Here is a 17,607-nt window from a genome sequence, read left to right on the forward strand (position 1 = left end):
CTAGAGGTCAAAGAGCCTGGTGTAGGGAAGGACCTGGGGCTTCCGCTCACCAGCAGCCAGGCGGCTGGAGAGGAGGCTGGTCCCCAGGGTGGGTGGTGGATTACCGCTGGCCTATCTGCTGATGGGACAGCTTAGGAGAGCGCCTCTGAACACCGTGAACCCGAGTCTTTCTTCCCTTTCCTCATTTCACAATTTAACAGTTTCGTGTTCTCGATTCCCTCCTTATATTCTCTCTGCTTTCCCGATAGCCTTACCTGGATGGGGAGATGACGGTAGCCCCGCCCACTGTGTGCTACCAAGCCGGCAGGCAACTTCCTGCTCCGACTTCATTCCAGACGACGCTAGAAATACAGGGCACTGGTTTTAGAACTGCGGGCACAAAATGCATTACTCATTTCACCACGGTATGTTTTATTTCCATCTAGAAATGATGCCTACTGCCAATGGATATGAAGAAAATTTCATTGTAATTAATGCCAGTTATTCAAGTTGGTGGCCCTTGAAGATCTATAAAAGGCAGCTGAGACACAGTTTTACACGTGGATTTGAATAGAGTATTTAGGAAGCAGTAAATGCTGTCATCATCAGCCTGACTTTGGACAGTTCAGCCAGGGTATGTGAATGGCTCTATAGGACTGGGGAGAAAGCCAGGCAGCTGTACTTCTTTGGTGGGAACTATAAAGAGTTCACCATAAAGAGGATGAGTCATCATTTTTCAGCTCTGGAAACCTGTTTCTGAAAGCATTATTTGGTGAAAAGTAGAAAATAAGACTGAAGACTTTGGTATTTCATTGTAACCCAGTAAATATGATTTCTAGAAATCTTCTAATTTTGGATATGTGCTCAAAGAACTTACGCATATTTTAGGAAAAAATCTATGCATTTTAGGTGCAGTTAGTAGAAACTAGCAAACTCAAGCTTAATGGACGTGAAGACATGAAGCAAACAACCTTCCGACATGTAAATAAGCTGACACTAACAGAGATAATATTGAAAATGTCTTTAACAACTGGTATGGCAGGTGCGCAGATGAACTGAGAGCCTGCTGGCCAGGTGGGAGCAGGGTGCCAGGTGTCAGGATCAGGGGATTCTTGGGGGTTCTGGGAGAAGGGCTCGGTCTTGTGGCTAAGAGCTCAGAGCAGTAACTACGCTCTAGGGGGTGCTGAATATCAGTGTTGTTAATAATTACTTTTTAGTGTATTAAATTTTTTTGTGAATAATTGCTATTAATTTTATATCTAAATAAAGTTAAAGTGTCTCTGATAAAATATCATTGCTATACAAGTACTTCAATATTAAATCAAGAGGTACCACAGATTCAGGGGACCGTGGATGCTATGGGCCCACTGTCCCAAGTAGTCTGTTTCTTGCGGACTGAGACCATCTCACACTCTAGGAACCATTGCGCCACGTTGCAAAAGCTCTTCCCACAGTGACAGACACTGTGGCCCTTCCCTGTACTTCTGTTGCCTTGGTCACCAAGGGCAAGGATTTTCAGATGCTACTGTTTACTTAGGTAATTATTCTGGGGTGTGAGGAGATTAACAGCTGCTTGCCTTCTCTGGAGCTCAAATATGTCTGTGTTTCTTTTTGTTTGTTTGTTTGATTTATTCAAACAAATAATTATTGAAAGGAGATTACTTGTAAAGCATTTAAAAAGCAGAAAGAGCAACAGGCCTTGAAGTCTACCCTCTAGGAATTTTTACGTTCTCCTAGTATAGGTTTTCCACTAGAAACCCTAGATGCAATTGTTTAGTGTTCTGCTTTTATTAAGTTGTAATATGATTTAAAAAAAGGAGAAGATTTGGTTTTAACCCTTTGGAAATTATAAAAATAAGGCTGTCAGTCAAATGCATTATATTGTTTAAGGGAAACAAAAATCCATACATATAATTTTATTTCAATGAGGAGTACAAAATTGGACAGCTAAGATTTTAAAATACATTTCTTTTTTTAAAAAATACATTTCTTATTGCTATTGCAAGACTACCCATCTGTACATGGGGTTATCCTAGGCACAGAAATTAAATGACAACAAAGTACTTGTGGATGTGGATGAAAACGCCTTATACAGAGTCACAGGATTTCAGAACCTCTAAAGACTTGCAAGATCACTCAGTTCAACTCTCAGGGACTGAGCTTCTCCTTCAGTGCCACACAGCTCCTTCGGCTACAACTGATAAAGCCTTTTTATACCCAGCCCAGCATTCCTTTCTCTATGTGACACCAGCAGTATTTCAATTAGACAGAAGAACTTGACATTTGAAAAGCTTGAGTATCACTATTGGTTAGAATACTGAAAAAAGACAGGCAGAGTTAGAAGATGACAGCACTTTAGCTATGAAAAGACAGACTGCTCAGGGCACCCAGATTTAAGTCGTAACAGGGGGCAGCAGGGTGCTGGAGGAAGTCACCCGGGACTTGGAAGGTCTGGTTTGAACATTGTCCCCAGAATTGTCCCCTAGTTGTGTGACGCATCATGTCATTTCGTTAACTCTCTGACCTGCTGGTTTTTCGCTATGAAGTAGGGGTAATACTCAGTTCAGAGCTGCTATGGACTCAGCGAGGTAGTAACTGAAGTGCTTGGGACTCCCTAGGGATTCAGTAAACATCAGCCCTCTGTCTCCCTGGTCCCACTGGGAGCGTGGCTTAGAAAGTACAATACGGAAGAGAAAAACTCTGGAAAAACAGAACCATCTACCATCAGTTGAATTTCAGTAAAGGATAACGGCATTTGACTAAACGGCTGGGACGTTAGTAGGCACACTTCCCATGCTCCTAAAATGTTCACTCACATGAGCTATTTAAAACTTAGTGCAGAAATTAGGAGTTACACAGTATCCGTTCAATATGTCAAAAAAATTTAACCACAGATTCATCCTGAAGGAAGGAGATCCTAAAGAACAACAACACATGAACCCGATCCAGGGAAACACTATGGAAATCGTTGCAATCATAAAACCTTGAATGTCGGAAAGGTGATCAAAACACAGCGAGCATTTAATTGACTACCATAGCCCTATAATTAACAGATAATTGTCTTTTTAGTTAGTGTCTGTCAAAATATGGAATGAAGATTGGATTTCATGGCACAAGGGCCTGCATCTTGGCTGGGAATGGTTTTACCTCTAAAGTTTCCTTCAGGGTCGAATGAGTAGAAACCTGATACTACCAGCTAACATCTAACCCCAGCAGACGTTTAAACTCAGTGTTAGTATTACATCTTCAAGGATCCTGTTAGTGGTTTAAAAGGTGGCACAGTTAACATTAGACGGGAGTAGTGCCTTTTATTTTACAAATGCTATATTTATGCTAGGAGATATAAATATACCTCACTGAAGGAATCCAAATCCACAGTACCATTTTATTGATCTTTTTTTTGTATTAAAAACAATTCCCAAAGCTCTTCTCTAGGAACACACTAGCTTGTTCTTTACAGAAACTCCTATTGTAAAGTTTGTAAGTCTATACTTTCCCATTTTCAAAGTTTTTCTCTATGCCCTTCCTCAGTTCTGTTGCTCTTCCCCAAGCAAGACAGCAAACTCAGCTCCCCATGCTGCTGCTGCTGCTAAGTCACTCCAGTCGTGTCCGACTCTGTGCAACCCCATAGACGGCAGCCCACCAGGCTCCCCCATCCCTGGGATTCTCCAGGCAAGAACACTGGAGTGGGTTGCCATTTCCTTCTCCAATGCATGAAAGTGAAAAGTGAAAGTGAAGTCGCTCAGCTGTACCCCCCTCTTCGTGACCCCATGGACTATAGCCCACCAGGCTCCTCCGTCCATGGGATTTTCCAGGCAAGAGTATTGGAGTGGGGTGCCATTGCCTTCTCCGCCCCACGAAGACTCACTCAGGTACTCATTTCCATTTGTAAGGCACCGTGTCTTAAGCATCCGCTCTGTTTTGGTTAACTTTTCATATGTATGTGATATTGGCTCCCAGCTTAGTCTGTAAGCACCTTAGGGTTAATGAGAGGTATTTAGCTATAACGGGAACTCAAATATTTGTTAAGATATTCACGCTTAAAATGTGTCATTTTCAACCTTTTAAACAGTAGCTGGTAAACCATCTCACAATTTAAAAGGATACTCACAAAATCTATTCAGGTGATAAACTTTACAAAGATATTGGGAAAAGTCCATTCCCTTTTTGGACACTCTAAGGATTAAGACTTAAAAACAGAACATTTAGGACAAAAAGCCGTCAGAGGCTGATGCTTAACGTAGAAGAAGCATTTTCCTTCCTGTGAGAACTCCATGGTGCTGATGCAAAAAAAATACTATAACTTTTTATTTTTAAACGTCAAGAATGGCAACAAATAACGCCAGTCAAATTTAAGAGAACAGAAAGTGTTATTTCCACTCATGGTTAATTACTGATAGATATGGGAACATTTTTAGTGTCAATATATTAGATGACATGGGCCTCCAGGGTAGCTCCAGACAGTAAAGAATCTGCCTGGCTTCTCAGGTGGTGCTAGTGGTCAAGAACCCGCCTCCCAACGCAGGAGACGCAAGAGACGTGTGTTTGATCCCTGAGTTGGGAAGGTCCCCTTGAGAAGGAAATGGCAACCCATTCCAGTATCCTTGCCTGGAAAATTCCAGGGACAGAGGAGCCTGGTGGGCTATGGTCCATGGGGCTGCAAAGAGTGGGACACGACTCAGTGATTGAGCAATATTAGATGACATAATTTCTCAGTGAAAAAAAGTTTTATAAGGATCTTCAAATAGGAGCTCACTCACATATATTGTAACTTTCTGTGTAACATACAAATATGTTGTATCTTATTATGAATATCAAAAAGATGTTTTTGTAATAATATAGTCTTTTCACCGGAGAAGGTGATGGCACCCTACTCCAGTACTCTTGCCTGGAAAATCCCATGGACGGAGGAGCCTGGTAGGCTGCAGTCCATGGGGTCACTAAGAGTCGGACACGACTGAGCAACTTCACTTTCACTTTCACCCATTGGAGAAGGAAATGGCAACTCACTCCAGTGTTCTTGCCTGGAGAATCCCAGGGATGGGGGAGCCTGGTGGGCTGCCGTCTATGGGGTTTCACAGAGTTGGACACGACTGAAGCAACTTAGCAGCAGTCTTTTCCACATTAACTTTTAGCTTTTTAAGCTACTGCAAGGCAAGCAATGTATTTCAAGAATTTCTGTTCCTCACTGTACTTGTCATTTGTTGTGTAATTAATGGTATAATACGTACACATCAAATATGTGCCAGGTAGGTAGGAGTTTGAGATAAAAGGAAGAGCTACTGTGGATACTGGTGGACAGTTGGGAGGCCTCACCCTGTCTGGACCCCGTTCTTCCCTGTATGGTCCAGCTACTTACTGCTCTAAAGCACTCTCTCTCTTTCTGAAATCTGGCTATTCACACCCACCCCAGATGTTTGCTCTGCGGATTATAAGAAATAATGTAGGTAAGGGTTTTGCATAGATCCTGGTGCATAACAAGCACTTAATATTTTTTGTAACATATTTTTAATGTGCCTACATGAACATTCAGTCTTGAGGGGTTGGGAGTTCCAAACAGAACAAAGTAAAGTCTTTGCTCTCAAGGAGCTCACAGTGTAGTGGGAGGAGACAAATTTACCCATAGGTAGACAGTGTCATGTACATATGTGAGAGTTGGACCATAAAGAAGGCTGAGTAGGGAAGAAGTGATGCATCTGAGCTGTGGTCTTGGAGAAGACTCTTGAGAATCCCTTGGACGGCAAGGAGATTCCATCAGTCCACCCTAAAGGAAATCAGTCCTGAATATTCATTGGAAGGACTGATGCTGAAGCTCCAATAGCTTGGCCACCTGATGAGAAGAGCAAGCTCATTGGAAAAGACTCTGATGCTGGGAAAGACTGAAGGCAAAAAGAGAACGGGGCAACAGAGGATGAGACAGTTGAATGGCATCACTGACTCAACAAATGTGAGTTTGAACAAGTTCCGGGAGATGGTGAAGGACAGGGAAGCCTGGTGTGCGGTCCATGGGGTCGCAAGGAGTCGGACATAACTGAGACTGAACAGCAACAAAGACAGTGTCAGGTGGAAATAAACGCCATGAAAAGAATTATAAGAGGGGTGGATGCGTAAGCAGAGAGCAAATGGCAGGTGTGCGTGTCTTAAATACACACATACACTATTTTATACAGGGTGGCAAGGGAAGCCTTCTCTTGTAAGTCTTGAGAAAAAGTGTATGGGAGGGCGGTGCTTTGAGATGTGTGTGAAAAACTCAGCAAGGAGAGGAAACACTGAAGCAAAGTCCTGGAGTAGGACTTTGAACAGAAGGGGCTAGGGGCTGGAAGAGCCCAACACAAGGCCACCAAGGCAGCAGGAGGCGAGGGCACCTGGACCCACAGGCCTCTCTGGGCTTTTTTCAACTGTGGCGGGGGACCACTGAAGAACTGTGGGCAGAAAAGTTATCTTCAAATATTTAAAAAGGCAGAACAGAGTAGCTATTGTCAAATGGTATAACCATAAGGGATTTGATACACAAGGAATGCATACTGTCTATCACTTTTCTCAACTCTGATGTGGTTCATCTCGACTGTAAGTACCAGTTAGTCATATGAAACTGCCGTTTCTATGGGTCAAAAATGGTGGACACCATCGAAAGTTCCCACCTTACTGGACAGGGTTAGTAGAGGGGCACAGAGCACAGGCTTTAGAATACAATATAACTGGATTTGAATTCCACGTCTAGGACTCATGAGCTATAACCCTGGGCAAGTTATTCAATCTCCTTCTTCTTGGGTTTCCCCTTACGTAAAATGGGACTAATAGCATAACCTAAGTTACAAGGCTGAACTAAAAATTAAATGAGATGTACATTCAGCACAAGGCCTGGGAGCTTAATAAAGAAGTGAACAGATTACGCAGACTGAACATTTTACACTAAAGTCAAATGAATAACTTAGTACCAAAACCCTTCACAACTATCATTCTGCCAGCTACTAAGGAAACACACCTTATCTTAAGTTTTTGAAGAGACAACAGCTTTTGATTAAATTACTATACCCTGCATTTAGAATATTCATCCTTTAACAGATAATTAGGTATATATTCTTGGCAACCCACTCCAGTCTTCTTGCCTGGAGAATCCCTGTGGACAGATGAGCCTGGCAGGGCTACAGTCCATGGGGTTGCAGAGAGTCGGGCAGGACTGAGCCACTAAGCACAGCGCAGTTCGGGTCAGTCTTCTATAGCTCCACTAACAATGATGGGTGTTGGTGAACTTAAAATATTTCAGTTTAATGTTTTCAACTTTGTCTAGCAAAGCAATTCCATTTCCTCTATCGACTTAGCTTGATTTTAAAAGCAAACTCACTCTATGCTTTTTAAATGAATAGGCCAGAAGCTACTTGCCACTCGAGTTTTTGTTTGAAATTCATTTAATAGTTTCAATACAATTCAAAAAGTGTATTCAGATTCCTCAGAATCTGAAACAAAATTTTATAAAAGAAACCAAAACCACCCAACAAACCCAGTTATTTAGAACACGGTAGACATGACTACGGACATGAAAGTATTCCAGCATATGTCACTCATACAATGGTCGGTTTTTGTATACATTATTTTGTATACATTATCAACTGAACATGTCATAAAGGGCTTGCAATAAAACCCAGATGCCATTTGGTGGCTGACCACATTCTGCAAACCCAATTTTTTGAACAGCAGTGTGGCAGAAAATTCCTTCCCAAAGAAATAAAAATGTTTGAAATGTACTCTAACTGCAGGAAAATCCTCCTTGCCCAGTGTACGGTTATTTCTGCATGTGTGCAAATACCAGTGTTGACTTTGCGCTTTTCCAACTCAAGCACCCGCTCCTCGGTCAGTCTCGCCATGGGACACCGAAGCCGTCTGGAAGCACTGCAGACGGCGCTCCCGATCCACTCTGGACTCGGCCCCGGAGGTGCGCGCGCCTCGCCGCAGCGGCTCTCGGGAGGGCTGGGGGCCACGGAAGCGGGCACGTCCTCCACGCCCGGACCCCGCCGCACCGCCCCGGCTACGCCGTCGCGGGGGCCAGAGGCGCCCACGGTTGGGGGAGAACCCGCCGCGCGACCCCCGAGGCCGGAGGCGACCGCGAGGAGCCCGGGGGGTGGCGGGGCTCGCCGTGCGCGCCCACCGTGGAACCCGTCCTGGCGCAGGACAGCCCGGGGGCCGGGAGCGGAGACTACGCTAAGTCGCAGCCTCCGCGGGCCCGACGGCCCGGCCACCGCGCAGTGGTGGTGATGGTGGGGATTCCCCACACCGGGACCCCCCCCGCCCACCCCCGCACGCGGCCCTCCCCCTCCCCCTGCCGGGGCGCGCCCCCTCCCCAGTCCCGCCCCGCCTCACGCAGGCGCGCGGCAGGTCCCGCCCCTTCCCCCCTGGCTCGCGGGGCCTCGGCGGGGGCGGGGCGACCCTCGGAAGGGGCGTGGCCGCCGGCCTCGACGCACGCACGCACGCGCTCTCGGGCCTCACGGCTACGTGTCGGGCCACGTGACGCCCACCCCGAAAGTCCCCCCGTGAAGCAACAGGACGTTAAAAAAAAAAAAAATTTGTTTTTGGTGGGGTGGGGGCGGGGAGGGTGGCTGAGTGGCTTTTAAAAAACCTATAGTAACGGGGGAAGGGGACGGGGCCGTGCGGCGGCGAGCGCGTCCCGCTGGAAATCCCACTCCCCCTAACGCCACAGCCCGACCGCGCCCGCCAGGAAGAGCCGGCCCGGCGGCGCCCCCTCAGCCCCCACACGCCCCAGTCCAAAACACCGCCGCCGCCCTCTCCTGTCCAGCGGCCCCGCAGCGGCCCCTCCCTCCGCTCTCCCGAAGCGGCGACCCCCCGGCCCGGCGCCCAGGCCGGGCTTCCGTGCGCCGCCTCCGTCACGCCGGCCGCCGCCGTTCCCCTCAGGCCGCCTGAGGGAGACGGCGCGGCGGCGGCGGCGCCTGGGCCGGGGGCCGCGGGGGGCGGCGGGAGGAGGAGCGCGCCGGCCGGGCCCCGCTAACGGCCGCCCTGCGCGGCCCCGCCCGCCGCCCGCCCCCGGCCCTCCCCGCGCCGCCGCCCCTCCCCCCGCGCCGCCGCCGCCGCCGCCGCCGCCGCCGCTGGCAGCGCCGCCTGAACTGAGGCGAACTCCGCCGCCAAGTGAGTGAGGAGGAGGAGGCGGCGAGGAGGAGGAGGAAGAGGAGGAGCGGAGTCAGAGCGCGGCGGCAGCGGCAGCGGAGAGGCGGCCGCGGCGGGGACCAGCCCAGAGAGACCCCGAGCCCGCGGCAGAGGCGGCGGCGGCGGCCGAGCGGGCGCGACCAGCCGAGCGAGCGAGCGAGCGAGCGAGCGGGCGGGCGAGCGGCGGCGGCGGCGGCGGCCCGGCTCCTCCTCGTCCGGCGCCGAGCGGCCCCGCGCCCGCACTCGGCCCGCGGAGACCCGCCTCCCGCCCGCCGGCCTCGTGAGGGACGCGCCGAGCCGGCGGCCGAGGAGCGGCGGCGGCGGGCCGGGAGCGCGTCGGGCCGCGGGCGGAAAGTGCCTGCGGGGGCGGGGAGAGCGCGGCGAGCGCGCGGTCCGGCCGCCCGGGCGCCCGGCGCGGGAGCGGAGCGGAGCGGGACGCCGAGTCCCGAGCGGCCGGCGGCCGGGGCTCCCCGCCCCTCCCTCCCTCTCCGGCGGCGGCGGCGGCGGCGGCGGGTGGAGTGAGCTGCGGAGCCTGGAATATGGTGGGGGAAATGGAAACGAAGGAGAAGCCGAAGCCCACCCCAGATTACCTGATGCAGCTGATGAACGACAAGAAGCTCATGAGCAGCCTGCCCAACTTCTGCGGGATCTTCAACCACCTCGAGCGGCTGCTGGACGAAGGTGAGTCCTGCCCGGCCCGGCCCCTCGCGGCCCGCGCCCGGGCGGCGGCCCCTCTCCCCGGGACCCGACGCCCGCTGGAGTGTGGGGAGGGCGGGAAGGTCGCGCGGCCGCTGGCGGGGGGACCGTGCACCCGGGGCCGGCGAGGCCCGGGCGGGGCGCACGGAGGCGGCGCCGAGGCCGGGGGGCGCGGGGCGGGCGCGCCGGGGCCGAGGCTCGGGCGGGACCCGCGGGCGGGACGCCCCCCCTCTACCCCGGGCTCCCTCAACCCGGCCCGGCCCTGCGCCGCCGGCTCCCCGGCGGGTGCGCTCGGGGAGGCTGCGGGGCCGCCGGCTCCCGGCCCGGCCTCGAGCTCCGCGACGGCCCCGAGCTCCGCGGGCCTCCTGGGGAGCAGCCCGGCCTCGCCCGCCCCTCGCCTCGCGGGCGCCTGAAGGACACCGGCCTCGGGCCCGCTGCCGGAGGGGCCGTCCCCCCTCCGCCCCCCAACGGAGGTCCTGGCGGTTCTCCGAGTGGGGCTTGTGCTTTTGTTTTTGGAAGTTTGCGCAGCTTGTAAATACTCGAGGGGACCGAGGAGCATGGGGCTGGGTGAATTGAAAGGCATCCCAGAGCGGACCGAAAGTACAGCCGCCGTAGCCGAAGGCGAGAACAAAATGACAGCGGAAAGCACTGTTCTGTCCTTTTGTTTGGGGAAGCGAGCCCCGTCGGGGAGTTTTAAGTTCACTTTCGGGGGGGTTGAACGCGAAATACCGCGAGGACGCGTGCGGGCGGCGTCCGACTTGGAGAGAACTTGGGCGGAGAGCTTTTCCCCGGGGCCGCGGCCGCCTCGGTGTGTAGGACAGGAAGCCGAGGCGCCCGAAAGGGCGAAGACGGAGCAAGCAAAAGTTTGCAGCAGAGCTTCGTCGGCGGAGAGCTGCGAGGAGCGAGGACCTCCGAGGACGTGCGTTCTGGCCGACTCGAAGAGGGCTCGACCGAGGTTCGCCGGCGCGGCCGGGCCGGAGCGTCCCCGTCCGGGGGCGTTTCCGTGGCCGCCAGGAGAAAGGCGACCACCACGAAGGGGGTCATTTTTGAAAATCGAGTAGCGTGGAGTTTCTTTTTTTTTTTTTCTGCTTAGAAGCATCTCTGGGAGGACTGTTTGAAGAAAACGGAAAACTGCTGCATAGCGATGAACATTGGATTGTAGGGTTTTCGCAAGGATTTTGAGAGATTTGTACAACAGACCTGGGAGAAAGGAATCTGAAGGTTGGGGAGTTGGAATGTCACGCAAGAACAAAAGACCGGAAATATCTTCGGGATAAAAGGTGGTTGAAGAAGCATCCCAGGAGCTTTGGTTACCATGAAAGTCTCAGAAACAACTCGAAAGCTACAAAACTGTTGGATATTACTGTGGACTGTTTTTTTTTTTTTTATTTTTGGTGTGTGTGCTTATATGTTAAATATACAGCAGTAGATAGATCTCATTGAGATGAGTTTTTTCCACCCCGTAGTTGAAACAGCAAATCTGTTCACATCAAATTGTTCCGGGGAAAACTTGAGCTGTGCCTTTAAGGAGTTCTGCTTTTCCTATTTGTGTTGGCATTTGAAAGATTGTGGAGGCAGAAAACTTTCTGGAATGTCAAAAAAAAAAAAAAATTGCTGGAACTCTTAAATTGAGTCTTTCCAATTGTGGGCGCTAAGGGGCGCCAGTTATTTTTTTTAAGCATAAGAGATGTTTGGAGCAAAATGTGTAACATTGTCAGTTACCTGACCTATATTAAATTTAGTTGAAACTTAAATCATAGGTCATTTTGTCATTCTGTGTCTATATATATATATTTGAAAATACTTCGGAACAATTTTATCACATTTCATGTGATTTCATGAATTCCACATGTGCTATGGAAGTAATAACGCTATTTTTTCTTGGCATATTTTGATGCATTTAAAGTTTTAGTAGTATTCGTAAAAGCTTTTGTTAAGCTTTTTCTTTAAGCCTAGTTGTATAGAAGAAATCCTTTATAGTCATTAAAATGAAAACAGGCTTTGATTATATTAGGGTTAAAGTTAAGTTGCAGTCTGAATTAAAATGTTGGATTCAGTAAGACAGCATAGGAGATTATAAAAAGTTTGCAAATGTTTTCTCCTCATTTGTACTACTTGAAGTAAATAATTTGAGTTTCTCTGACTAGTTTTGAAAGATTTCTCATTTGTAGTGTTATGTTGGCCTGAAATCTCTAAATGGTAATTGAAGTTCGTTCTAACCTTTGGCGTGATAATTTTTAATCTTCTAAATCTAGAATTCCAATTATGTCCATTATTTCTAACAAAGGTTTGTTTGTTCATTTCTCTCTGTTTGGAAATAGTAATCGTTTGAGTTTTAAATGTTGTAAACCACTGGTTGAGGAGGAAACAGTCTGAGTAATATGTATATTTTATTTTTATTATGGTTTGCTTCATCTCTTTCTCAGTCTCTGTTGAGTTTTAGCCTTTTTAACTCCTCAGCATGAAGAATGCTCCTGTATAGTGGCTAGGATGTTTAAAAAGGGACAGCATAATGACTAGGAAGTTTGATTGTTTTTTATCAGACCAGTACAAACAGGGAGGAAAAGGGGTTATTCCTTAGTGTGGAATAAGCTGCTTCCTGTAATTGTTAGCCTTTTTATGAACTTAATTTGACTTAAGAAAAATATTGGTTTCTGAAGTTCATCACGTTTTTATCTGTGCTGGATGATTTGATTCTCAAATTTGGCAAGTTGTCCTTTACTCCTTTGTGGCCTATCATTGTGCAGAACAAATCTGCTTGTTTGTGGTTAGGAATTATAACTTTCTTTGTCCATATGATTGAAGAATTCTTTTTAAATTTAGTTAAAACTAAATTTTATTTCAGTGATTAATCAAGATATTGCATTTACTGACAGTAGTATCTTCTGATAATTGGAAGTTTTGAATGAGTAGCAATTTTATTTTGAAATATTTTTCAAAAGCATTGAAAATTTTTTCTGGTCAGTTTGAGAATATTTATTTGGCCAGTTACACATTGGGGATTTCTGTGTTCTAGATTTCGTTTGGTTGATTAAAACTTGAATGCTTTAGAGTGAGCATTTTAATTTTATGCCAAGTTAACCTTTAGTTTATATTTTGACTGTGGACTGTGAACAATCTTTTTTTGTTTACTGTGTTGGTTTTTTTTTTGTTGTTGTGGGGCAAGGTGTCAGATTTTTCTCTGAAGTAACTTAATTTAGCATGGTTGCTTTCTTAGGTTGTTGAATGCATTCTAGGTTGGACCAGTCTCATGAAAGACATAGCATCAGTTGATAATTCTGATATTTAGTCTTCCATTGAGATAGAGACGATCACAGGTAGGTTTGAGGTTTTAAAGTGTTAAACTGCTCTTCCTTTAAAGAGAAGTTTTCCACTGAACCGCTGTGGAACTATTCATGGGAAAGAATAGGTTTTTTTTTTTTTTTTTCCTCGTGGGGGGGGGGAACCCTTCCCTTGTGAAAGTGAGACTTAAGCAGAAACAGTATTTGAATGCAAATTCTGTTTTAATAAATTATTGCAATTTAGAATTGAGACAACATAAAAGTAAAAATAAAATCACTCCACTTAAAAATCCCAAATAGAGGGAAATGGAGATCTAGAGATATTAAAATTAGATTTTGAGTTTTCAATTTTAGGCAGATATGAAAATTAATGTGAATATATGGTATAGTTTTTGAGGAAGCCTAGCCTAAATCTTTTTATTGTGAATAACTGAAAAAGTACTGCGTGGTTCAGAAGAAGCAAACATGTTAGAGTCCACATTAGTGATCTGAAAAATTTGTGTTCACTTTCTCATGTTCTTTTTTGAGGTTGAGGGGTGAGGAGAGATGTAAGTTTTCTTTTTGACCTCAATTTATTTTTTCTCACTTTTATCCTCTTCCTTGAAAATGAGGGCAAAAAAATACATAAAACTTGCTTTTCTAGTTAAACATTTTCCAGTATTAAGTGTTTGTTTCCATTCGTTATGCATTCATTATTGAATGTATATTTTTAGTTTTCCTACACTTTATTTTTTTTGAGAAATCTTGCTCAGTTTAGAAACTACATGGTTATTTATTTATTTTTTTGTATTGAGAGGAATTTTGTTATATAAGTTTATTATAGTTGGTTGTTTTTTTTCCCCCGAGGAAGCATTGTTGACGATAATCAGTATCTGTGACAAACTGATTTTAAGTTGAAGTAATTAATTTGTTCTTTAGGAGCCAAGGTTGTGTTTCTGTATGCACGGACCTTTGCATTATTAGTAATGAGAAGGAAGCTAGTTTTCGTAATCAGTTTTCTCCATTATTCTTTTTTCTTCTCACCCAGGAGGTGTCAGCAGCTATAATAAGGTAATAACGGAAATGATAATTTGTATCATGGGTCATTTATTCAACATTTGTTCAATACTTTTGAAGCTTAACTTCTCTGTAGACAGAGTGTGTATATAAAATACTTGTATGTACTATGATGCAGGTGACTTCTTTTTCTTAACTTTATCCAATTTACATGATTTTGTAGTAAATCTGTACTCTCAAGGCTGTAATGTACTTGAGTTAATAGAAATAGGTCTCATTTGCTAGTGTTTGGTATGAGCACCTTTTCTTAAATGGCTTTGAGAATATCAAGTGAAAACAAGTTAATTTTATCTTTTTAAAGCTTTGTACACATCTTATTCCTGTTGTTATCCCCGTACTAGTCACAATCCTGACGTTGAAATGCATCTGGTTTTCATAAGAACAGATGGTTTTTGGCTTCCTTCTTAAGGGAAATAGATTACTGCAACAAAAGACATGAAGTGAACCCTCCTTCTCTTTCCTGAGCATGATTCAGGTGCTCCTTTTTTGAGGCCAGTAGAAGGTTTTTGTTTTGTTTTTTGACTTTTTTTTTTGGGTATTAAAGATAATTACACCAGTGTGATTATAAGGGGAACGGTTTATAATCTCACTTGAACCACATTTTATTTTACTTAAGAGTTTAATGCTGTTAATATACTTTAATTTATAATGATGCAGTTATAAATAAAACTTGGCCTTACTCTGTTGGAGATGTTGGAAGTGCTATGCTATTGTTAAGTTTTAGTTTTTGATTACTTAAAAGTTGGAGCCCACTGAGCAATTTTCTGTTACTTACATGTAAGCTATTGTGAGATATGTAAGGATCTATTTTAGGGTCAGCGGAAGGGGTCAATGCTTGGGCCATGTGAAGAAGTCATAGTTAAAATTATGTGCTGATTTTTTATTTACATGATTGACAGGACTTTGTCATTTTCTCTGACCCCTCTTTTTTTTGACATTGACAGTTCAATGTGAATTCTAAGTGCAAAAATGTATTTTTCTCTTAGTGAGAACTTTTAGGAAATGCTTATCCTTTTTTTGAATTGGCATTTCAGTGTTGGGACTCAAAATAGCTAGGTTGTTTGATGCCCAAGTAAGATTTTTACAGGTTTATTTTCATTTAATAGAAAGCAAAAATAGCATTAATCTTTTCATAGTGAGTACAGTTTGTTTTGTTAGTGTGACTCTTACGAAATTTGACTATAAATATGATCCTCCGGCCTGTGTTACGTACTACTCTCTATATAGTTATCAATATACTTAACATGGTAGCATCATCTCTTCTTTTGCCTGTCGCTGGTTTGTAACGTCATATCTCTCTTTTGTTAGAAATAGTTTCTTAAAATTGGCCACCTCACAGCCTGCATATGTGTGATCTCAGATATTTGTTGAATTAATAAATAGGTTCACACTTTAAATTCTTTTTTCATTTCTAGTTTCTTTAAAATACAGGATTAAGCAGTTTTAGGTAATTAGAAAAAAAAAGGTACACGTTTTTCTTAAAAATGGTATTTTTTAGAAATCTTAAAATATTTTTTGCAGTATTTGCCTTCAAGGAGCTTAATTTTATTTTACTACCATTGGTATGAATGAAAATTAGGAAGATAAAATTGCTTTACTTAAGCAGCAGTTTCTAGCCAGTCTTATACAAAGTGTATCAGTCCATAGGCAGAAGAGATGTGTCAGTGTTCAGCTCAGCTTGTGCATGTTTTGGCATTTATGGAATTATATAGGTGAACCTTCCCCTAGGCGGTTACCTATAAAGGCAACATTCAGCAGATGTGGATGTCTCGTACTCTGTGCAAAGCACAGTGCGTATGAAAGATTTCTTTTCCCTAAGCTCTGCTGTGATGTGCTCAGGATAAATAAGGACTATTTGAATGGTTTTCGTTTAGAGGAAAGCTGAGTGTAAACATATGTGGCCGTTACAGTAATTTAACACAAATAGTTTTTAAGACACAGGTGTTTATTGAAGCTAAGTTAAAGTGTCATTACTTAGAAGACTGATATATTGTAAATTTCAGTTAACTGAAATTTAATTCTCTTAAAAGGAGTCTACTTCTTTGCTTTATCTGTAACAGTGTTTAAATCTGTCAAGAGTTTAACAAATAGCTTGTCGAAGTTAAGTGATTTATCCAAAATTCTTGTAATTAACAAGGTGATGACTGTACTTAATGTTCTCAACATTTCCTCAGTTTCTTGAAGCAGAAACTCATTTCAAAACTAGCAATCCTGTCAAGTCTAATAAACAGAATTGTGTTAATGTTCATGCTGTTGTTTCATATATTGATTCTAACCTACATATTTTATTAAACTAAGTTTTGAGGTTGGTGAAATGATTCAATTTACTTTCAGCATTTCTGTCACATTATTTTTGTTAAAGCAGGATTTATCAATTTGGATGCTGTTTAAGGAGGTTGCAGTCTCAGAAACACGTGAAAGTGCAGTTAAGTCCACTAGACGTCCTGTGCTATGCGGCCGTGGTTGTAAGGAAAGGGTGTATGTGTGTGCGTGTGTCCAAGCCTGCCTGTGTATAAAGGGAGCCACGCAGTGGATGTGAGCTGACCTTGAAATCCTTGCGCCTGGGTGCTGCAATGGTGAAGTTCAGAGTAAGGAAGTTTTTCAAAGTAAAAATCTGTCTGGCCTCAGGATTGGAATGATTATATATCAACAGTGGAAAAGAGAGTGGGTATTAAATATCTTGCTTTTGACTTTGGTGCAGGACAAGTTGTTGTAAAGATGGGGCATGATCACCTGGTCATTTGCAGATTCTTGGAGGAAAAATACACTACATACATATATTTATTACATTAAAAAGAAAGCACTGGTAAAAAGCAAACCTTTATGCAGTTTTTACTTGAAACTTTTCCGTTAACTCAATCTCATAATATTGTACAGGATCTGAAAATTCATTTACAAAGAGTGTTTGAAGAGGCTTATATGTGGAAAAAACTGGGAGAAATATGAAACATGTCTTCTTAGATGTAGTTGAGTGTAAGGCGTGCTAAAGTGATGCCAGAAGATGATGGAATTTCAGAGCTACCAGGAACTGTGAGTTGGGGGATGAGGTCTTCATTTCACAGGTGCAGAGACTGAGTTAGGGAGCCTTGTGACTGGTCCAGATCCCACAGCAGGGTGGGGGGTCTGCGCGTTGACCGTGCTACTGCTGACAAGGAACAGAGGAAGAGAAATGCTGATGCCTTGGGTTGTGGACATGACGGGGAAAAAAAAAATGAGGGTTTTCCTGATTCTGTGAAATGTTGGGCTTCAGCAGAATGCTGGTCATAGTTTTGGAGCTAGAATACACACACACACACACACACACACATTATTCAGTGGTGGATCTTTATGATGATTGAAGGGCGAATAAGAAAGTAAACACATTTTTAGAGAATTTCAACTCATTCACTTAAACTGATTAGTAGCCGAAGGATAGAGCTTTAGCTCTTAAAGTAACATG

The 17,607-nt window shown here is 45.0% G+C and overlaps 1 protein-coding gene across 10 annotated transcripts in view; it reads left to right on the plus strand.

Moving 5' to 3' along the window:
• The first annotated feature begins 9,067 nt into the window (after positions 1–9,067).
• Positions 9,068–17,607, plus strand: part of QKI (QKI, KH domain containing RNA binding) — a 154,767-nt gene continuing 146,227 nt past the window's right edge. For 6 of the 10 annotated variants that reach the window (XR_011258726.1, XR_011258727.1, XR_011258728.1 and 3 more), the window contains exon 1: positions 9,093–9,816. Coding sequence is in view for 7 of the 10 variants with exons in the window: in XM_069598885.1 (XP_069454986.1) it covers positions 9,675–9,816 (142 nt within the window). In the remaining 3 variants the exon portion in view is untranslated. Of the gene's footprint in view, positions 9,817–17,607 lie in introns of all 10 variants that reach the window. The other 4 variants (XM_069598884.1, XM_069598882.1, XM_069598883.1 and 1 more) reach the window with 3 other exon arrangements.

This window comes from Ovis canadensis, chromosome 8 (genome assembly GCF_042477335.2).
Source record: "Ovis canadensis isolate MfBH-ARS-UI-01 breed Bighorn chromosome 8, ARS-UI_OviCan_v2, whole genome shotgun sequence".
Classification (NCBI taxonomy): domain Eukaryota; kingdom Metazoa; phylum Chordata; class Mammalia; order Artiodactyla; family Bovidae; genus Ovis; species Ovis canadensis.